General features: G+C 42.8%; 1 protein-coding gene across 1 annotated transcript in view; it reads left to right on the top strand.

The window, feature by feature from the left end:
• The window catches only part of CLPB (caseinolytic mitochondrial matrix peptidase chaperone subunit B), a 150,546-nt gene that overhangs the window by 77,444 nt on the left and 49,502 nt on the right, over nt 1–23,600 (top strand). The window contains 1 exon segment of the mRNA XM_038387537.2: nt 14,904–15,001. Within this exon segment, the coding sequence (XP_038243465.1) occupies nt 14,904–15,001 (98 nt within the window).

Raw genomic sequence — 23,600 nt, 5'->3', positions numbered from 1 at the left:
TTCATTTATTTCTTACCTGCTTACCCGCTTACAGAATATGTCCGTTGTTTGGGATAGTTCTAGAGATAATTCTTGTCAGATAATCCAGTGGAATAATTTTCTATTAACAGTTAGGGCCAAATTCCAATCTGAGTTACAATGCTGTAAATCAAAAGTAACTCCATCGAAGGCAAGTTAATCTCTCAATTTACATCAGCATAACTGAGAGCAGAACCTGATACTTAATTGTATATTTACAATTAAACGTAAAAACGTTTTATACGATAGTGAAAATATATAGACAGGTATCCAGCATGTATTATGGTTGAAAAAATAAAATGAAAAAACAAGTGCGGGATTAGCTTGTGATGCAGAGCCTGTCTATGAGCAGGCTGGTCCATGGTAATGGAGATGCAGAAAGGCTTAGCAATAGTGAAGTCAGTCAATAAGGAGCATCGTAGCAAACTAAGAGAGGAGTGGAAAGATTTAGCTCTTTTTCTGGCAGAATTGATGCACTATGGGACTAAATTTTTCTCTGAGGTACATCTGAGAAAAAAACCATGTGCAGGAAACCAGCACAAAGCTCATGCAATAGTTAGGTGCTACTTACACCCTCAAAATAGCATAAGGCGGGAATTTCACCCTTAATGAAGCATACTGAGATACTGTAACCATTGGTGCAGTAGGAAGAATTTTTTAAAAGATGAAAGAATTTTTGTTAATTTTTTGAATTTAAAACAATCTCCTGTCGTTTAGAATCTTAACACTGCAGTACTTGAATAGAGACTGGGAATGGATGAGTCATTACACAAAGTAAAACTATTTCCCCATGGTATTTCTCCCTCCCACCCCACCCCCCACTGTTCCTCTGATCTTCTTGTTAACTGCTGGAATTAGCCTACCTTGCTTGTCACCATGAAAGGTTTTCCTCCTTTCCACCCCCTGCTGCTGGTGATGGCTTATCTTAAGTGATCACTCTCCTTACAGTGTGTATGATAAACCCATTGTTTCATGTTCTCTGTGTGTGTGTATATAAATCTCTCCTCTGTTTTTTCCACCAAATGCATCCGATGAAGTGATCTGTAGCTCACGAAAGCTTATGCTCTAATAAATTTGTTAGTCTCTAAGGTGCCACCGGTACTCCTTTTCTTACTGCAGTACTGTGTAACTAATCAACTAGTGTATAACTAGAGGCAGCCTTGTCTAGTTTCAGTGGTCAAGGTAAGTGAAATATAATAAGCATGTGGACAGAGGAAGGGACTGTGGGAGACCTGAATTCTGTTCCCAGCTCTGATATAGACCTGCTATGTGACCTTGAACAACTCATTTCTCCTCTCTTGTCTCTGGAAAAGGAGTACTTGTGGCACCTTAGAGACTAACAAATTTATTAGAGCATAAGCTTTCGTGAGCTACAGCTCACTTCATCGGATGCATTTGGTGGAAAAAACAGAGGAGAGATTTATATACACACACACAGAGAACATGAAACAATGGGTTTATCATACACACTGTAAGGAGAGTGATCACTTAAGATAAGCCATCACCCACAGCAGGGGGGGGAAAGGAGGAAAACCTTCCATGGTGACAAGCAGGTAGGCTAATTCCAGCAGTTAACAAGAATATCAGAGGAACAGTGGGGGGGGGGGGGGGGGGCAGAAATACCATGGGGAAATAGTTTTACTTTGTGTAATGACTCATCCATTCCCAGTCTCTATTCAAGCCTAAGTTAATTGTATCCAGTTTGCAAATTAATTCCAATTCAGCAGTCTCTCGTTGGAGTCTGTTTTTGAAGCTTTTTTGTTGAAGTATAGCCACTCTTAGGTCTGTGATCGAGTGACCAGAGAGATTGAAGTGTTCTCCAACTGGTTTTTGAATGTTATAATTCTTGACGTCTGATTTGTGTCCATTCATTCTTTTACGTAGAGACTGTCCAGTTTGGCCAATGTACATGGCAGAGGGGCATTGCTGGCACATGATGGCATATATCACATTGGTAGATGCGCAGGTGAACGAGCCTCTGATAGTGTGGCTGATGTGATTAGGCCCTATGATGGTATCCCCTGAATAGATATGTGGACAGAGTTGGCAACGGGCTTTGTTGCAAGGATAGGTTCCTGGGTTAGTGGTTCTGTTGTGTGGTGTGTGGTTGCTGGTGAGTATTTGCTTCAGATTGGGGGGCTGTCTGTAAGCAAGGACTGGTCTATCTCCCAAGATCTGAGAGAGCGATGGCTCGTCCTTCAGGATAGGTTGTAGATCCTTGATGATGCATTGGAGAGGTTTTAGTGGGGGCTGAAGGTGATGGCTAGTGGCGTTCTGTTGTTTTCTTTGTTGGGCCTGTCCTGTAGTAGGTGACTTCTGGGTACTCTTCTGGCTCTGTCAATCTGTTTCTTCACTTCAGCAGGTGGGTATTGTAGTTGTAGGAATGCATGATAGAGATCTTGTAGGTGTTTGTCTCTGTCTGAGGGGTTGGAGCAAATGCGGTTATATCGTAGCGCTTGGCTGTAGACAATGGATCGAGTGGTATGATCTGGATGAAAGCTAGAGGCATGTAGGTAGGAATAGCGGTCAGTAGGTTTCCGATATAGGGTGGTGTTTATGTGACCATCGCTTATTAGCACCGTAGTGTCCAGGAAGTGGATCTCTTGTGTGGACTGGTCCAGGCTGAGGTTGATGGTGGGATGGAAATTGTTGAAATCATGGTGGAATTCCTCAAGAGCTTCTTTTCCATGGGTCCAGATGATGAAGATGTCATCAATGTAGCGCAAGTAGAGTAGGGGCATTAGGGGACGAGAGCTGAGGAAGCGTTGTTCTAAGTCAGCCATAAACTCTGAAACCTCTCTTGTCTCTGTTTCCTTTTCCACCCTTTGTCTGTCTTGTCTGTGTACATTGCAAGCTCTTCTGAGCAGGGACGATTTCTGACTATGGATGAGTTTGTGCCTAGCACAATGGGGATGGGCGCTACCATAGCACAAATGATGTAAAAATCAGATTTGTTTCTGTGTTAATAACCTGAGGAGGTGGAAGTCAAAGGTTAGGATGATTTTTAAATTATTTCTAAACAGATCCTTTAATAATGCTGCTCCTCTCCTGCAATTGAATAAAGTGCCACCTTAATCAAAATCTGTACTAAATAGGACTTTTAACCTGATGGTACCTATTTAAAAAATTAAAGGATTCACCCCAAAGATTCTCTTCCTGCTTTCACAAATTTGATGTTTAAGCCCAGAAAGGGACTGGTAGATCATCCAGTCTAATGTCCGTTATATCACAGGCCATTAAATTTCATCCGTTATGTCTGCAGTGAGCCCAACAACTTGTTTTCCTAAAGTAAAACTTGTGTTTGGCTAAAGCGTGTCTTCCAGAAAGGCATCTGGTCCTTGTTTGAAGACATCAAGAGATGGTGAACACATCATGTCCATTGGTCATTTGTTCCAATAGTTAGTCACTCTCACCATTAAAAATGTGTGCTCAATATCTAATCTGGATTTGGCTGGCTTCAGGTTCTTGTTATGCCCTTCTCTGCTACATTAAATAGCCCCTTCGAACCAGGTATTTTCTCCCCATAAAGGTACTTGCAGACTATAATCAAGTCACCTCTCAAGCCTTTTAATAAGCCCTACAGATTGAGCTCTTTGAGTCTCTCACAGTAAGGCATTTTCTACAGACCTTGAATCATTTCTGTGGTTCTTTTCTGCACCCTCTCCATTCAGAATGTTGTGCGGTACTAGGTCAAACATCTTAGAAAAGTTTAAGTACATTACCTCTAGGTCGTTCCCTTTGTCAACCAAACTTGTAATCTCATCAAAGACTGAAATTAGGTCAGACAGAATCTGTTTTCTTTCAAACCATGTTGACTGGCATTAATTGTATTCCTACCCTATAATTCTTGATCAGTTGAGTCCCATATCGGCCTTCTATTATTTTGCCTGGGATTTGACATCAGGCTAGTTGGTTGTCTGTTAGTTTGTTGTGGTGGTGCTTGCTTTCTTGCCATGTGCCTGCTTGATTGACGGTTATAGAGTGGTCTGCCTGGGGGCATGTGTTGAGCCTAGTGGCTTGCTAGGCAAGACTCAGAGCTTCCTAACAGGCCTCTAGCCTGCCATCCTTTGATCTCTATTCCCTTAGGATGCCTTGAGAAGGCGCTGGGGCTGATTCAGGGAGAACGGGGATTTCAAAAGCCAGCTCCCGAGCAACCAGAGGAGCCAGCAAACAGGAGTTTTGTGAGGAGCTTAAAAGCCAGATACACCTAATAAACATTCTCTAAATTTAGGCCAATAACCACCACCATCCCCAAGAAAAAAACACACACAAAGAACACACAAACAAAAACCTTGCAGGAGTAATAAGAATGCTGGCCGAAGTCTAGCAGCAGTGTGGGGGCTATCCAGTTTATTGCGCTGAATGCAGCGTGTATGGATAGGTGACATGTGCATTCATGTATGTGGCATGCAGCTCATAGCCCTCAGAAACTGAGTATGAAGCTAAGGGAGATGGAGAGGTAGATAGACGAGACTTTCTGGGACACAGTAGAGCAGTCCTGCCCCCTGTTTGAAAGCCTCTGCTGTTGAGGAGGATAAAAGTCTTGTCAAGGAGAAACAGCAAACTGGAGCAGAGGGAAATGACCCCATAGTTGGGACCCTCTTTCTGGATGATGTTGCGGTATCATCTCACACTGAGGATACCCCTCCTGGGGGAGGGAAGCCCAGTTATTAGGAAGAGACAGATCATAGCAATGGGGGATTTGATCATTAGAAACATAGATAGCTAGGTTTGTGATGACCAGGAGAGGCTCATGGTGAATTGCCTGCTGGGTGCGAAAGTTGTGGATCTCTCGAGATACCTAGACAGATTTATGTGAAGGGCTGGGGAGAAGCTGGTGGTCATAGTACATGTAGGTACCAATGACATAGGGAAAGGGAGGAAAGAGGTCCTGGAGGGCAAATTTAGGCTGTTGGTTTAGAGATTAAAGTCCAGGATCTCCATGGCAATATTCTCTGAAATGCTTCCAGTTCCATGTGCAGGGCAGTTAGATAGACGGAACTGCAGGGTCTTAGTGCGTGGATGAAATGATGGTGTTGGGATGAAGGATTTAGATTTATTAGGAACTAGGCACTCTTTTGAGAAAGGAGGAAAGGATGGGGTCCACCTAAACCAAAATGGAACCAAATTGCTGGCATGTAAAATTATAAAGGAGTTTTAAAGCTAAGGGCTGGTGGAAAGCTGACAGGTGCAGAGGAGCACACGATTTAGACAGACACATCCCTTAGAGGAGGATTTGTTAAAAGGGATTCTCTCTATCCTAGTGAAGAGAAGAGAACAGGGGAACCAGAACTGGCTGGGCCAGAGGGGCCATGCCCCATCCCCCGCCACTTTAAAAAAGAGGCTACAAAAACAGAAAACCCAGTAATAATGAGGACTTTCAACTATCCCCATATTGACTGGGTATGTCACTTCAGGATAAGATACAAAAATAACATTTCTAGACACCATTAATGGCTGCTTCGTGGAGTCGGTAGTCCTGGAACCCACAAGGGGAGAATCAGTTCTTGATTTAGTCTAAGTGGAGCACAGGATCTGGTCCAAGAGGTGAATATAGCGGAACCTCTCGGTAATAGTGACTATAATGTAATTCAGTTTAACATCCTTTGGGGGAAGGGGAGGGAATACCAAAGAAACCCACTACAGTAGTATTTCACTTCAAAAAGGGGAACTATACAAAAATTAGGAAGCTAGTTAGATGGAAATTAAAAGGAACAGTCACAAGAGTGAAATGCCTGCAAGGTGTGTGGAAACTTTTTAAAACAGAGTAATAGAAGCTCAAACTGTATGCATCCCCTAAATAAAAATTTTAAAAAACAGTAAGAGGACCAAAAAAACTCCACCATGGGCAAACAACAGAGTAAAAAAGGCAGTTAGAGACAAAAAGATATCCTTTAAAAATTGGAAGTCAAATCCTACTGAGAAAAGTAGAAAACAGCGTAAACTCTGGCAAGTCAAATGTAAAAGTATAATTAGGTAGGCCAAAAAAGAATTTGAAGAGCAACTAGCAGGAATCTCAAAAACTAACAACAATTTTTTAAAGTACATCAGAAGCAAGAAGCTGGCCAAACAATCAGTGGGGCCACAGGACAATCAAAGTGCTAACGGAGCACTCAAGGAAGACAAGGCTGTGGTACAGTAGCTAAATGAATTCATTGCATTGGTCTTCACTGCAGAGGATGTGAGAGAGATTCCCAAACCTGAGCCATTCTTTTTAGGTGATAAATCTGAGGAACCCTCCCAGATTGAGGAGGTTGTTAGAGGAGGTTTTGGAACAAATTGATAAATTAAACAGTAATAAGTCACCAGGACCAGATGGTATTCACCCAAGAGTTCTGAAGGAACTCAAATATGAAACTGCAGAACTACTAACTGTGGTATGTAAACTAGTGCTTAATCAGCCTCTGTATCAGATGACTGGAGGATAGTACAATGTGATGCTGACTTTTAAAAAATGCTTTGGAGGTGATCCTGGCAATTGCAAGCTAGTAACTCTAACTTCAGTACAGGTCAAATTGGTTGAAACTGTTGTAAAGAACAGAATTATCAGATATGTAGATGAACATGATATGTTGGGGAAGAGTCAACATGGCTTTTGTAAAGGGAAATCATGCCTCACCACTCTATTAGAATTCTTTGAGGGGTTCAGCAAACATGTGGACAAAGGGTGATCCAGTGGATATAATGTACTTGAACTTCAGAAAGCCCTTGATAAGGTTCCTCACCAAAGACTCTGAAGAAAAGTAAAGAATCATAGGATAAGAGGGAAGATCCTCTCATGGATCAGTAACCCATTAAAAGATAGGAAACAGAGGGTAGGAATAAATGGTCAGTTTTCACAAATGGAGAGAGGTAAATAGTGGGGTTCCCCAGGGATCTGTGCTGGGACCAGTGCTGTTCAACATATTCATAAATGATCTGGAAAAGGGGGTTAAACAGTAAGGTATCAAAATTTGTAGACAATGCAAAATGATTCAAGATAGTTAAGTCCAAAGCTGACTGCAAAGAGTTACAAAGGGATCTCACAAAACTGGGTGACTGTGTAACAAAATGGCAGATAAAATTCAGTGTTGATAAATGCAAAGAAGTGCACATGGACAAACATAATCCCATCTATACATACAAACTGATGGGGTTGAAAATAGCTGTTGCCACTCAAGAAAGAGGTCTTGGAGCCATCATGGATTGTTCTTGGAAAACATCTGCTGAATGTGCAGCGGCAGTCAAAAAAGCAAACGGTTAGGAGCCACTAGGAAAGGGATAGACAATAAGACAGAAAATACCATACTGCCGCTATATACACCCATGGTACGCCCACATCTTGAACACTGCGTGCAGTTCTGGTGGCCCCATCTCAAAACAAGTATATTAGAATTGGAAAAGGTGGAGGGAACTGCAACAAAAATGCTCAAGGGTATGAAACAGCTTCTGCGTGAGGAGATATTAAAAAGACTGGGATTGTTCAGCTTGGAGAAGAGACGACTGAGGGGGGGATATGATCGAGGTCTGTAAAATCATGACTGGTGTGGAGACAGTGAAGAAGGGAGGGTTATTTACCCTTTCACATGACACAAGAATCAGGGGTTACCCAGTGAAATGAATAGGCAACAGATTTAAAACAAACATAAGGAAGTACTTCTTCCCACAATGCACAGTTAACCCGTGGAACTCATTGCCAGGGGATGTTGTGAAGGCCAAAAGTATAATAGGGTTCAGAAAAGAACTAGATAAGTTCATGAAGGATAGGTCCTTCAGTGGCTATTAGATAAGATGGTCAGGGATACAACCCCATGCTCTGTGGTGTCTCAAAACTTCTGAATGCTAGAAGCTGGGAGTGGATAATGGGATGGATCACTTGATGTATGGCCCTATTTTGTTAATTCTCTCTGAAGCATCTGGCCACTGTCAGAAGACAGGATACTGGGCTAGATGGACCATTGGTTTGATTCAGCATGGCCATTCTTATGTTCTTGTGTTAACCTGCCTATAGTTATCCTGGTCATCTGACTTGCCATTTTTAAATATTGGCACAACATTAGCACTCTTTCAGTCTTCTGGAATTTCCCTGATATTCTACAGTTTATTAAAAGTTAACATCAGTAGGTCAGAGATCTCTTCAACCAGCTCTTTTAGGACTCCTGGGTGCAAGTTATCTGAGCCTGATGATTTTAAAATGTTTATCCCTAGTAGAAGTTGTTTAACATCCTCCTCAGTTACTAATGGACTGGAAGGTACTTCATTATCTTTTTGTCATACAAGTACATCATCCTTCTTCTTTCCAAATATAGAGGGAAAGTATTTATTGAACATTTCTGCCTTTTCTGCATCATTATTAACAGTTTTGCATTATCTATCTAGTGATGAGCCAATATCATTGCTTGGATTTCAGCTGTTCCTAATATACTTAAAGAAAACTCCTTTCTGTTATCCTTAGCCCTGCCAGCCGTGGATTTTTCCCTGATGGCTTGAGCTTCCTTTATCAGTTTTCTACTCTTCTTAACTTCTAATTTATATCACTTGCTATCAATTTCCCTCGCTTTCCATTTGTTATATATTGCTTTTTTTTCTTCACCACAGAACCAGGATGGGCTTTTAGACAAAGTTGTCTTCTTTCTTGATTGTGTAATCTTGGCTTTTTGGTCAGTTAATATCTCTTCTTAAAGAACTCCCAAATTTCATTTAAATTTTCTGTCTAATTTTTTCCTCCCAATCAATTTTGCTCACGAATTTCATCAGCTTTTTTAATTGCAGGAAATTAGCCCTTTTGAAACACAAAGCGTACATGGATTGCTGGTTGGGCCTGTCCTCTGTTAGCCCAATATGGAATGTAATCAGATCATGATCACTGATCCCTAGGCAACCACCAACTTCCAGTCCAATGATTAATTCATCTTTATCCATTATAATAAGGTCTAAAACAGAGTTATTTTGTGTTTGGTGCAATACCTTTTTGCATTAGAAGGTTATCATCTATAATTCCTAGAAGCTCTAATGATGTATTACTAGTGGTTGATGAGACCTCCAGCATGTCTCCCCCAAATTAAAGTCCCTCATAACTACACAGTTTGGTTTTCCACACAAAACAAACAAGTGTAGAAAGAGTAACTCATCCTCATCAGTACTCCTTGATTCAGTACTTCTGTAATAGACCCCCAGCAGTACTCCCTCCCTTCTTAGCTCATTGATCCATATGCATTCAGCACATTGCACTTCTGAGTTATCAATAACTCCAAAACAGGTATTAACGTCTTTAATGTTGAGTGCCACTATTCCCCTTTTACCCACTCTGTCTTCCCTGAACAGATTATAACCAGTGATTATAACATTTGAATCATGCAGATTGTCCCACCAGATTTTACAATGGCCAATTATATCAAATTTCTTCCCATCAATGAGAATTTCTAATTCCTCTTGCTCGCTACCCAGACTCCTGGCACTGGTATATAAATCATTAAAAAAATTCTTCTCTTCGCATTCTTTGTTGCATTGATTCAATTTGTTCATGACATGGCTGAGTTTGAGTTTGTACCACATTTGCCTTCTTAGCATCCTCCCCGTGCATTTCTAGTTTGATGCCTTCCTGACTGCTCCAGCTAGTCTCCAGCTGAGGAATTGCGTCCTCTACCTGTGAGATTCAGGCCTTCCTGTTTATATACCACCCTTGCCGACTGAAGTGTGGCCCAATGCACCACAAAACCAAAACATTCAGCTTTATGCTAGTCGTGCAGCCAGTGGTTCACCTCCAGTATTTCTGCCTTCTCTGGTTCATGTTTCCTTGGAAGGGTCTTTGGAAAGATGCTTTAAGAGAAATGTCAGGGTTTATCTCATGCTCTGACATGAGGCCCTGTATAAATCATGTCAGAGACTTGGGGCTTTCTCCTTCATCCCTTACCTGGTGAGCTTCCACTGACTTCAATGGGAGATTTACCTTTGAGTAACAGCTGAGGGTCAAGCCCTTACTGTTAAATCAAAATGTGGGTTTGGAACTGGTTTATGAAGAAACCAAAACGAGGTGTAAGGGAGAGACGGCACTGGTCTTTGGGCCACATTCTGCCCTCGTTTATGTTCGTGTGTAATCCCATGGAAGTTGGTGTTTTCCTGGGTGCAGCTGAGGGCAGAATTTGCCTTGATATGTAAATACACTGAGAGGGGTCAATCCTGTGAATCCTAACTGGGGAAAAATACCCATAGAAATTAACTGGAATTTTGCCTATGTGAAAGACAAGCAGGGATGGGTTCTAAAAAATCTAGTGTGTAATATTCAAATGTTCCTACCGGTCCCAAATCACTCTTGAAAATTTTACCCCATGTCTTCCCTTGATGGGATTTGAACATCTTCCAAATCCAAGCTGCTGGGAAGCATCGTTTGAAGGAAGAAGGCCAGACTCTTAGCAGGAATAAGTAAATGGAGCTACAGCAATTTACTCCAGCTGAGGATCTGGCCATGCTGTGTTCTTTTTATCTTTCAAAAAAACCCAAAACACCCACAAAACACCCCAAATTTGATAGGATTACAGGTCTGCAGTGGCTACTTTAGGGCAGCAAAAGCTGTTTAATGTTAATACTGTATGTTAAAAGCTACCTATGAAATATTTGTGCCTTATTGATTTAAAAACAGGTTTATTTTACTGGAAAAAGGGTGATCATGCTAATTCAATCACCGAGGACTCGGGAGGACAGAAGTCTTTGTATATTACTTTAACTAGCCATGTAGAGCAATAATAATGTCACTGCTTGTCAAAGCTGATGGCTGATGACATCGTGTAATCCCCAGCAAGTAATATGGACTGCTATCTCCTGGTGAATTCTTGGCTATTTTGGTGCTCGAAACAAGGCCTTGGAGAGAAGTAACTGTAGCGGCAAATTGCTTTTAGCACACCTGAGTGTGTGGGCAGTGCATATAACTAGCTTCAGTGTCTATCGGGTCTGCTGTGGGTCCAGGAAGAGGCGTTGCAGTGTGTCTTTCTTGGGCATCCCCAACAGCATACATCGTTATAGGTTTAGGTTTCCCCCAGTTCCGGGTGGAATTATCTTTTGTTTAAATAAGAGAACTGCATTTGCCCTAGAGAAACTGTGGACCTGACCCTGCAAAACCTTGCTCTCTTAGGGCAGAATTGCCTGCAAACCGTGCTGTGGGTTGGGTCCCTAGGAGGAATTCAACTAGAAAGCCACCCGGCAGCACACATCAGACTGTGAGCTGCACCAGCAGCACAAAGAGGGGGCAGTGTGCTCCCTGCGGCATGCCTAGCCATTCATGGTGAAGCTACCTCTCCCTGCCTGATTTCAGACAGCTAATGCTGTGGAGCAATCCTCAGGAGTAGGGACTTCTCTCCCCAAGGAGATTCTGGCCAACCCCAGAGCAGTGGCACCGGGCAGGCAAGAGCTCCTTGTGCTTTCTCCTCACCTACACTATAGCGGGAAGCCCTGATTGTGAAATGAGAGACTACTTCTGTCAGGCTGGTTTATACCTTGGAGTTTACGTTATACAAGTGAAAATTAAAAGCCTTTGCCAGCAGATGAATATGGTTGTTCTGTTTGTACCACGGTGGCTCTGCTGACAGTTGTGTGGGTTACTGTAGTTATCATTATCCTCCTGCGGTGCCTTCAGTCAGTCCACGGACAAAGGAAAGGAGGGCTAGTGTCGGATGGTGGGTGTCTCATTTAGGAGACTCCCCTGAATTTTAATTATTCTGCTCAGGCTTCTTTGCAAACAGCAGGTCTCACTGAGAGTGCCAGGACAGGGATGGTCTCATGATGATTCCCAACAGATACTTTGTCCGTGTCACGGACACCAAAGAAGGGTGATCTGCAAAAGAGAGGGTCAGGACTAGAACAGTGAGAGGAGGTCTGGACTAGGTACATTGGTAGAACTGCAGTCTGTGTGGTAGTTTGCAGAACATCCAATTATACTGTGTACCAAGTTCCAACTAATGAAATTTATTCTCCTCTGTCCACCTCTGGGAGAAAAGTAATTACCTACTGATGTACATATAGCCCCATCAGTGTTGTTTGAGCCCCTCATAATACCACTGTGAAGTGCTGAAGAATTATCCCCATTGTACAGAAGAAACTGAGGTATTGAGAGAGAAACAGAAATGGCTTCCCCCAAGATCTTACCTAGCATCTGGCAGAGCTGGGAATGGACCCCAGGCATTGGTACCTATGCTCAGGCATGTTGTTGGGTCCCATCTCAGCAGCTTGTAACTTAGACAAGAAAGTCATGATAAAACCACCACTAAGGATCCTTATCTGCCCCGGCCCCTGCCCACCCCCATCTTCGCAGGAGGCTTGGGAAAGCTTCAGTCACTCCTACATTCTGTGCCTAGGATTGTCCTTTTCATGTGGCATTTTCCCCCCACCAGGAGTTATTCAAAACTTGCCACCAAATAAAACAGCATAATTCTGTGCGGTGCCAGTACCCACCCATCATGAGCCCTATTGACAGTTATCTGGAATCTGAAGGAATTCAAGACAAATTGTTAAGCGGATAGAGTTAATAAAATTTGAAAAATTGAGACCTGTCACTCCACTAAACTTTTTTCAATACCACTGACAGAAACATATTTCCCCAATGAGTGACCTTATGCAGCTGCTCCAGTGCCTCGTTGCTCCACTGACGCTAGAAGTGAACTAGCATGCTATTTATCAAATATTATAAGCTAGAGCCTACTAATATGAACCGGGGGAAGAGGGAGGTGGGTTCCTTGAACAGCCTGGGGTGTTGCCCAGGTGTTGATCCCCAGCTAGAGACAGCTAGTGGGAGGTGACAAATTGCCTACTATTAAGGATCTAAAGATTGGAGCCCTCTCAGTGTGCACACAATAGATTGCCAAGACTGCTCTGTCCAAAAGGTCTGCTCTTTGGACCAGCTGCCTGGCTTGTGGGGAGGGAGGGGGGCAAAAGGGGGAAGGGAAGGGCGAAGGAAGGTCAGGCCAGGGCCCTTATGAACTAGTAGCCACTTTTGTGTTCTATTAGCAAACGGAGTGACACTGTTATTTATTAAAGTGTAATATTTTATTGAGGTGAAATCGACCAGTTGTATGAGTCAGGTTCTGTCAATTATTACTGCAATTAGTCAAGTCGTCAAAGCCATTAACAGGGGGATTAGGCCAATATTGGATAGCCATTATTGATAGATCCAGGGCAAAAAGAAACCCTCAGCCCTCCTGAAATGAAAGCAGACCTGGCCTCCAGGATATCTTCATTTGGAGAGCCCATAAAACTTTTCCCCACTCCCTAGCCAAACTAGCACAAACTGAAGATGTTTTTAAAAATGTCAGGGCTGCAAGTGCTTTTTGGGGCCACTGTCTCTTTAAAAGATATTGAGTGGCCAGCCCAGGCAGTATACAATCTCACCTGTCCCAGTCATAGTCTTTATTTGCAATGACAAGGCTTGCAATAGAAATTACTCTGTGTCGAATGTTTATGGAGCACATTTTTCATTCTGTAAGCAAATATAGATCCCCGATGCCAGCGCTTAAAAATAGCTAATCTCTTCAGTTTGTGATAGCAAAGAGCCCTCTCAGCGACAGCTCTTCAGTTTAACATGATTGCTTTGTGCGGCACACTACATTGTAGAGGCAAAAATAAGCCTCATCAGTATAAGTTAATTGAAGCAACCAAGTACTCGTTTCTGAGTTTGCTCTTCCAAATAACCCATGTAGACTAGTGGAAAGGAAAGAAGTGCAATGTTGGTCTAGTTGAGGGGATGGCATAATACTGCTTTGGTGCTTTGCATTTTTTCTTAGCACTGTAGAGTTATTTACTGTCTACCCCTTCCAGGTACCCCTGTAAATGTTATCCCCATTTTACAGATGGGCAAACAGACAATGAGTCGTTGTCAGAGCCACTGAGTAGAACCCTGGAATCCCTGGCTCCAAGCCCTCTGTGCCTTATCCACAGAATGTCTCTGCTTCTCAGGCTTTCACAGACCACTCTCACTTCAGAAGATATTGACTGGCTAGTTCATTCAAGCTTGCTGGGTAGAGCCTCAGAGCTTTGAGTTACAGGCAGACTGGACATTTTCATAGCCCTCATTTTCTGGTTGGAGACAGCAGGCTGCAATACATGTGGTATGTGGCATTGAGATATATCTCTGCCTTTGCAAGTACATCATGAAATGCTAGGATACCCTGTGTCTCATCCATTGAGGTCTCTGATGCTTGTATTCTTGACTACTTCCCTAGACATCCTTATTACATCTACCAATCCCAATCTTGGACCATCATAGCTAGTGGACCATATTTTGCCCTACATGCCGCCAAGGCACCAGGGATCAGCTGATTTGACCTTTTTGCCATCCCTAGTGCAGTATGGTTTGGATGGTGATGGGGTGGTGGGAAGCTTTCTCAGTGTTAGGACATGGTATGTAGAACTTCTCTCATAAGGGTGCCTATTGGAGTCTCTCTGACTGTTTTTGTAACTCCCAAAGAGATGAGTTGTCCCGATGAAGAAGAACCACTGCTGAAATGCAGCCACTTCTGTGGCAGAAGGCAGCAGCTGTTTAACAGGCCACAGCAATCCTAGACAACAGTTCAGACCAGGCAGTGAAGAAGAATACCGTATCCAATTGAAACTGAAGTAGTTCCATGGAGCTGCCATAGGCCCAGTAGCTGGTGCTTTTATGAAGTTTCGGGCACTCCGTGTGCTTTCATCATCACAACAGCCTTTCCCTGCCAAGCCGATTGTTACAGTGACACTCTCCTTTTGTTGTTCCCCTGACATCCTTACATGTGCTGGTTGTACATTGTCCCTCTCTGATCTGAATAGCCCTCAGAGCAAAGGTTAGAAGAGGACACTGGGGAGCGTAGGGGTCACAAGTTGTGCTTCATGTTTATTCTGCCCCATGTTTGAACTCTGATCCCTCTTTTTCCCCCTACGATCAGGTTCCAGCCCCCTGCAGAGGAATGAAATGGGGCACACACCACTGGATTACGCCCGTGATGGGGAGGTCATGAAACTTCTGAAAGCATCGGAAACAAAGGTGAGTCCGATTCAGGTGACTTACTATTTCCTTTACAGGTTTCAGAGTAGCAGCAGTGTTAGTCTGTATCCGCAAAAAGAACATGAGTACTTATGGCACCTTAGAGACTAATACATTTGTTAGTCTCTAAGGTGCCACAAGTACTCCTGTTCTATTTCCTTTTCAGGTTTCAATGGAAGGGGCCTGTTTCAGCTCCTACACCTTCTGGAAGGATACCTTAACATGGTTACATCTCTGATCCTTTCAGTGTCTCTGGAATGACATGCAGAGTATCTTCAGAAATGACTTAAATTTATATGATGTATAACTTAAAAGTGTTAGAATTATCTTCAGATATATCTATGGCCACCTGTTCTGCCTCTTGTATTGCTTTTTGTGGCTTATCGTTGAGATGCATACCACAAATAAGATCACCTGTTATCCACTTACCCCTGTAGCCTCTAGGCAGAGTATGGTAAAATCAGATTGCTGTCTCCATCTTCTCTTTTGAAACGCCTGAGATTTTTGAGTTCAAGATAAATCCTTGTGTGAGGTCTCACCTAGTGGTTGAGTCTCAGAACTGAGATCCAGGAACTCCTGAGCACCAATCTTAACTTCTGGAATGGCCTTGGACCATTCACCTAACCTCTCTCAGACTCATTTTCTCCCTCGATACAGTGGAGTCATACATATTGTACAAGGATGTTTTTGTAAAGGGGAGGAAAAAAACACAATTGCAGTAATTTGTCATCAGCAGTTGCAGTAAAGAGCCCAGGGAGTGAATAGGCCTGGAGTGGGGGAAGCTTGCAGTGCCATTGTCTCCATTTTATATATGGGGAACGGAGCACAGAGAGGCTAAGTGACTTACCCAGGGTCACATAGATGAGTCTGGCAGAGCAGAGAATTAAACTTGGATCTCTCAAGTTAGCCTTAACCACGAGATCATCCTTCTTCTCTTCCTTGTAATGATAACGCTCCTGGTCGTTAGATAGGGAGAACTGACACCAGTACTAAACAACATTTAAAGTTATTAGGTACATTTATTAAAATAGTAATGACATCATTATGAAGTAGTAATAATGATTTGCCTTTCTGGAGTGCCGTTCGTCTAAGAATCTCAAGTCACGCAGTGCATTAAGCCTAACAACCCCCCATTGAAGTGTAAGGGTAAGGATCAGTGTCCCCATCTTACAGATGGGGAAGCTGAGGTCCATACAGATTAAGGCCCATGTTTTCAAAAGTGGCCTCTAATTTTGGGTGCCTCCATTTTTGGTTACCCAGCTTTAGACATTGAATTTGCCATCTTGAAAATGTGGGCCTAAAAACTTGTGTAGGCTGGGAAAATGAGAGGTGTGTTAAATTGTGTTAGCCAGCCTGCTAATTACATGGTTTTAAGCAAAGCCTAGCATCTAGTGTAGACAAAGCAAAAACACATTTACTGTCCAAGGTCAAACCTAGAGCCAAGGTCACATAGGAAGTCTTTGGTGGAGCTAAGAGTAGAAGCCAGGTCTCCTGGCTACTAGTCCCCTGCTCTAACTACTAGACTAATGCCACGTCCTCTTATACTATGCACTGTTGTTACAAGAAGGAAGATCTTGAATGTGGCATTTCTCTATAGAGCTGATGCTTCTCATATTAGCCCAGGGCATTGCTTGGAGTGAGCTGTAACAGTCAGGGCGGCTCTTTAGAAGTTTTAAAACAGAAATGTTGAGAACAAAATTCTTAAATCAGTGAGAGGAGAAAAAAATCATCTCTTGGTTAAATGGCCTCTGGAGTCCAGTGTCAGCGAGTGACTAGCTGGAGGAGGGAGAGGAGATAAATATATGTACATGTTGCTGATGAAAATGATGCAGGGTGTATATAAAATATAAGTCGGTGCAGCTGGTTTGTGATGAATATTCTGCTGAGGGGGATGTGGTGGTAGCAGGGTTGCATTCCCGCTCCTGCACCTGCATTCCACTGAGAGTCTTTGAGAATGTATTTCTCATTTTAATCACAGCTGGAAAATGAATTGGCAGGACTATTCACCAGATAGACATACCACATATATTTTATTTACATATCCTGGTGACAGAGTAACAAGGAGTTTTCATATGTATTTTTAAATTTGTTTTTAAAAAGAATTCTGGGCATGCTTCTACTATGTTATAAGAATCTTGTGTGTATAGATCAGCTGATTCACATTGCTAAACAAGCTAATTAAACCTGAATGTGTTGCCAAACAGACAGAGCTAGGAGCAAAGGGATAGGCCAAAGTAGGTAAATAGGTGGTAAAGAGGCCAGGTTCTTGTCTTGTGTGATTTTTATTGCTGGTGAAAGGTGGCAGATTAACAGCCCTGAATACTGAAGTCCTTTTATTTATCCCCAGAATAGGGGAAATGAAGGCATCTTCCCCAGCATTAGCTTGATGGTGTGCCTCAACTCTAAGTTAGTTGCTGGGCCAGTTCTGTTCTTGACCTTGCTGCTGAGACTGCCAGTAGGAAAGCCAGTACAGACCGATAGTTCTGGTGACTTCAGGCTTGCCTAAAGCTGCACATCCCTGTCACAGCCAGAACTCGAACATAGATCTCCTGGATCCCAGACATCTTCTTAAACCACTAGGCCCCCCGTTCCTGCTGGCTTCTTCTTAGGCCATGCCCTTCCTGTTTTGGACATCCATACATGGAGTTGCACAGTCAAAGATAGAGCAGGATCCCAATAACCTCATAAGAAGCAAAGATCTCGAGCCAAATTAATCCTTACTGTAACAAATCAAGTTACTCCAGGGATAAATTTGGCCCTTGATGTGAATGAACTGCCACCCAATATCTCCAAAGACTGGCATTACTTAAATAGCTTAGTTTGTATCCCTGACACGTTTTCCAGCTGAAAACAAATATATAATCCTAGTTTATTTAATCTTTTAAATTCATTTTCTTGTAATGTAAAAGAGGTTGTGTCCTACACATGGCCAGGTTCTCTGCAGACATTCAGCCTCACTAGCAGCTGTGCTTTTGAACCTCTGTTCTTTGACTATTTTCCCGTAAATGAAATCATGGCTGGGAGGGGTGCCATACTGGATAAAGAATAATAAAAGCCAGTGATCACAATTACGAGGCTCGTATTAGCAACTGGGAGCCAAGGATTGCTATCTCAAGGTGAGGTCTGACAAAGCTAATACAGTGCATCTCTTATTAAAAAGATGGGTTCTCCTCCTTTACATTTGGCACTATGTCACAGGAACCTCTTAGCCCAGGTGAACCTAGGAGCTTTGTTACCTCCTGCCTAGCACAAGAAGAGTAGAGTATCAGTCCCTGCATCTCTTTCAGAACACGTAACACTGGTGTAATCCACTTACATGGCAATGATGTTCCATAAAAGTTTAATCAAAAGAACTAGAGATCAGTTATCGGAGGGGGAAAACAGTCCCCATTCATAGCACTTCACACCATGTAATGGAGTGTCACTTTGACTGTGGCTAAAGTCAAATGTAAACAAGGTCAGGCTCTCTTTGTGATTTCCTCTCCAGTAGTGCCTTTGTAGCAGTAACACTATGCATGAGCCCTGGCTTTTACTGACTGCCCCAGTCACTGATCATGGGAGTTCATTGGTCTACGGGTGACAGGAAGGAAGCAAGCAGTGCAGACTAAGGAACAACTGTGACTTGCTTTGTAGGGAGCCTTGCCCAGTCATGCACAGGGAGAAAAATGGTTGGTGTCAAAAATCAGTGAAAGTTATGTCTTGTTACCAAACAGAGAGTGAGATCCTGACCCCCCACTCCAGCCCCTCTATGGGTAAAAGGGCTGGAGCAGTGTAAAGGGGCTCTAACAGCCCCAGTTCTGACTGGAGGAGGAGTCCCCTGGCACAGACCCCAATGAGACAGATGTAAGGCTGCCTCCTGAGGACTCCCTCACTGGTGCTGGTGTAGGGAGTGTGCCAGGGATGAGGAGGTGGTGTGGGTCCGGTTGCAGCCCTGCAGACTTTCATGACTGTGCTCCAGCCATAGAGAAGTCCAGGGCTGAGCTACACCAGGGGCCTCTCCAGCCCTGGAACAGCCAAAAATTGGGAGGGCAGAAAGTTGACTTAAAGCCCCTTGAACCCCACATCCTCCTGGGGGGCAAGGTCTTTGCGGTGCCTCTTAGAGTCACAGCACAGAGTCACACCCAAAGAACTAAAGAAGGCAGGTCCCAGCACTTCAGTCCTTCCTCCCAAACTTCAGTAGGTTGCCATCATCAACTGTGTCAATGTCTCCATGACCCTCTGCAGTCATTGCTCTATCATCACCACCTTGTGGCTAAGAGGGCAAGAGTCATTTTCGAAGGCAGAAGTGCTGCACTTCATCCAACTAGTCTGGGGTGCAGGAGACTGGCACGAGCCTAACCCTCTCTTGGGACATCAGCTCCACCACATTGCAGGCCTTTGGAGCAAGAGTTCTGCTTCTGCCCCCAAATCTGAGACTTCAGTGTGTTAAATTAAAAACAAAACAAACAGAAAAAACCCTACAATGAATAGATTCTAAGGCCAGAAGAGACCATTGTCATCATCTAGTCTGACTCCTGAATGACAGAGCCCAGAGAACTTCCCCACAATAATTCCTAGAGCAGACCTTTTAGAAAAACATCCAATCTTGATTTAAAAATGGTCAGAGATGGAGAATGCACAATGACTCTTGGTAAATTTTTCCAATGATTAACTATTCTCACTGTTAAAAATGTATGCCTTATTTCCAGTCTGAATTTGTGTAGCTTCACCTGCCAGCCATTGGATCGTGTTATACCTTTCTCTGCTAAGTTAAAGAGCCCATTATGAAATATTTGTTTCCCATGTAGGTATTTATAGACTATGCAGTTCCCCTTAACCTTCTCTTTGTTAAGCTAAACAGACTGAGCTCCTTGAATCTATCACTATAAGGTATGTTTTCTAATCCTTTAATTATTCTTCTGGCTCTTCTCAGAACCCTCTCTAATTTATCAACATCTTTCATGAATTGTGGGCACCAGAACTGGACACAGTATTCCAACAGTGGTCACACCAGTCCCAAGTACAGAGTTAAAATAACTTCTCTACTCCTTGAAATTCCCATTTATACATCCAAGGATCACAGTCGCTGTTTGGCTATAGTGTCACATTTGGGAGCTCATATTCAGCTGATTATCCACCACAACCCCCACATCTTTTTCAGAGTCATTACTTCCCAGGATAGAGTCCCCTATCTGGTAACTGTGGCTGACATTCTTTGTTCCCAGATAGATGCATTTACATTTAGCCATATTAAAATGCATATTCTTTGTTTGCATCCAGTTCACCAAGCAGTCTAAATAGCTGTGAATCAGTCATGTATCCTCTTCATTATTTACCACACCCCCAATTTTTGTGTCATCTGCAAACTTTATCAGTAATGTTTTTGTTTTCTTCCAGGTCCTTGATAAAGATGTGAAATAGCATAGGGCCAAGAACCAATCCCTGTGGGACCCTTTTGGGACCGCTCAGTGATGATTCCCCAATTACAGTTACATTATGAGACCTATCAGTTAGCTAGTTTTTAATGTGTGCCTTGTTAATTTGATGTCATTCTCGTTTTTTAATCAATATGTTGTGCAGTACCAAATCAAATGCCTTACAGAAGTCTAAGTATGTTGCGAACCTAGGGAGCAGCAAAGAGAGGTGACGCAAACAGAGGGAGTTTGTATGGGAGTTTGCCTGGGGAAGAGCCCACAGAGTTTCTGCTTTTCAGGCTTGTACGAGCAGTAAATACATTGTCCGAGGAGGGTCTTGATGCATTATAAGGTAGAAAAAATGGATAGTGAGGGATCAGCTGTTATGACCTGCACAGGATGCACCGTGTTTGTCTTTCTCCTAAAGGAGAGAAGTGACTTGGTCTGTGCGAAGTGCAAGCTGGTCTGCATGCTGGAAGAAAAGGTCAAAGGACTGGAGGCTCAAGTATCAACGCTGCATTGTGTCAGAGAAAATGAAGACTTCCTGGATAGAAGTCAGGATTTGGTACTGTGGGCACAGCATGCCAAAGAATCAGAGAGGGCAGTGGAGGGGGGACTGAAGAACAATGAAGATAGTTGGAAAGGAGTCAAAGGGGGCTGGCAGTTCCTAAAGGATGTAATACTGGAGGCTCAACATCAAGCAATTTCACTGCAGAGGAAGGAAAAGAAGAGCCAGAGGAGGCCAGCGTGGCTGCACAAGAAGCTTTTGAGCTATTTAAAAACCAAAAGGGATACATAAAGGAAATAGAAAGAGGGGCATGTCACCGAGGAAGTATACATGGGAATAGCACGAGTGTCTAGGGGCAGAATCAGGAAAGCCAGGGCAAAGAATGAGTTCTAGCTGGCAAGGAATGTAAGAGACAACCAGAAGGACTTCTTCAAATATGTCAGACAAAAAAGAAAGATCAAGGACGGTGAGAGTCTTCTGCCCAGTGTTGAAGGTAAGCTGGTAACAGAAGATGATAGGAAAGCAGAGTTGCTCAATGCCTGCTTAGCTTCAGTCTTCTCACAAAAAATAACATGTGACTGGATGACTAGTGAAGTTACCAGAGAAAATAGAGGAAAATAGAGGATGCAAATCGGGATAAAGAACATGTCAGAGATCTTCTGACCAATTTGAATGAATTCAGATCAGCGAGGCCAGATGCTGTTCACCCAAGAGTACTGAAGGAATTAGCTGAAGAAATCTAGGAGCCACTGGCAATAATATTTCAAATTCACTGATAATAGGAGACGTCCCAGAAGACTGGAGAAGGGCTAACATAGTGCCAATCTTTAAAAAGGAGGAGCCGGGGAACTACAGACCAGTCAGCCTGACCTCAATATCTGGAAGGTACTAGAGTAATGTATAAAACATTCAATTTGCAAATACCTGGAAGATGAAGAGGTAATTACTAGCAGCCAGCATGGATTTACTAAGAACAAATCTTACCAAACCAGGTTGATTTCCTTCTTTGACAGGGTAACTGGTTTGCTGGATAGGGGAATGCAGTGGACATAATATACCTGGACTTTAGCAAGGCTTCTGACACAGTCCCACATGACATTCTGAAAAGAAAGCTGGAGAAATGTGGGCTTGGTGGAACTACCGTTAAGTGAATACATAATTGATTAAACAACCACAAACAAAGAGTAACTATTAATGGAATGATGTCAGGTTGGAGGGATGTCTCAAGTGGGGTTCCACAGGGATCTCTTTGGGGTCTGGTCTTGTTTAACATTGTTATTAAAGACCTGGATGTAGGAATAGAGAGCATACTGATCAAATTTGCAGATGACGCAAAGCTGAGGGGGTTGCCAACACTTTGAAGGGTAGAACTAAAATCCAGAAGGATCTTGATAAATTGGAGAACTGGGCTAGGGACGAAAAAATGAAATTAAACAAAAACAAAGGTGCTACACGTAGGGAAGAAAAACCAAATTCACAAATACAGAATGGGGGATAACTGTCTTGGCAGCACTGCTGAGAAGGGTCTGGGTGTTGTGGTGGATCACAACCTCAACATGAGTCAGCAGTTCAATGCTGTTGCAAAAAAAGCAAATACAGATTTAGGTTGCATTAACAGAGTCATGGCATGCAAGTCATGGGAGGTGATATTACCACTCTACTTGGCTCCGATTAGGCCTCAGCTGGAGTACAGTGTCCAATAGTGGTCACCAGTGTATAGGGAGGATGTAGAGAAACTGGAAAAGGATCCAGAGGTGAGCAACAAAGAGGATCAAAGGGATGGAATGCAAGCCATATGACCAAAAGGCTGGAGGAACCGGGTATATTTAGTTTTGAAAAGAGGAGATTAAGTGGAGACAGTCTTCAAATACTTAATAGCAGTCTTCAAATATTTGAAAAGCTGCCAAAAAAAGATGGAGAAAAGTTTTTCTCTCTTGCCACGGAAGGCAGCAAAGAGGCAATGGGTTCAAACTACAGTATAGCAGATTTAGATTAAATCTCAGGAAAAATTGAAAGTACAGTAGGACAATGGAACAGATTGCCTAGGGAGGTTGTGGAAGCTCCTTCATTGGAAGTTTTTAAAAGGAGGCTGGCTAGCCATCCTGTCTTGGATCGTTTAGACACAACAAATCCTTCATCTTGGCAAGGGGTTAGACTAGATGACCCTTGTGGTCCCTTCTAGCCCTATGATTCTATATTATGTCAACACTATTACCTTTATCAGCCAAACTTGTAATCTCATCAAATAAAGATATCAAGTTATTTTGACAGGATCTATTTTCCATAACCCATGTTGATTTGCATTAATTACATTACAGTTCTCTTATTCTTTATTAATCGAGTCCCATGTCAGCTGCTCCATTATCTTGCCTGGGATTGATGACTGACAGACCAAAATTTACCTGGGTCATCCCATTTACTCTGTTTAAATATTGGCATAACATTAGCTTTCTTTCATAACTCTGGAACTTCCCCAGTATTCCAAGACTTATTGAAAATCAGCATTAACAGTCCAGTGAGCTTCTCAGCCAGCTCTTTTAAAGGTCTTGGATGCAAGTTATCTGGACCTGCTGATTTAAAATATATGACTTTAGGAGCTGCTGTTTAAGATATCCTCCCAAGATACTATTAGAATGGAAAGTGTTTTATCATCATTTTATAATATGACTAGAATCATAGTTAGGAAGGTTTCAGAGTA

This window comes from Dermochelys coriacea, chromosome 1, assembly GCF_009764565.3.
Source record: "Dermochelys coriacea isolate rDerCor1 chromosome 1, rDerCor1.pri.v4, whole genome shotgun sequence".
Lineage (NCBI taxonomy): Eukaryota > Metazoa > Chordata > Testudines > Dermochelyidae > Dermochelys > Dermochelys coriacea.
The sequence above is the reverse complement of the archived record's forward strand: the minus strand, read 5'-3'. Positions and strand labels throughout refer to the sequence as shown.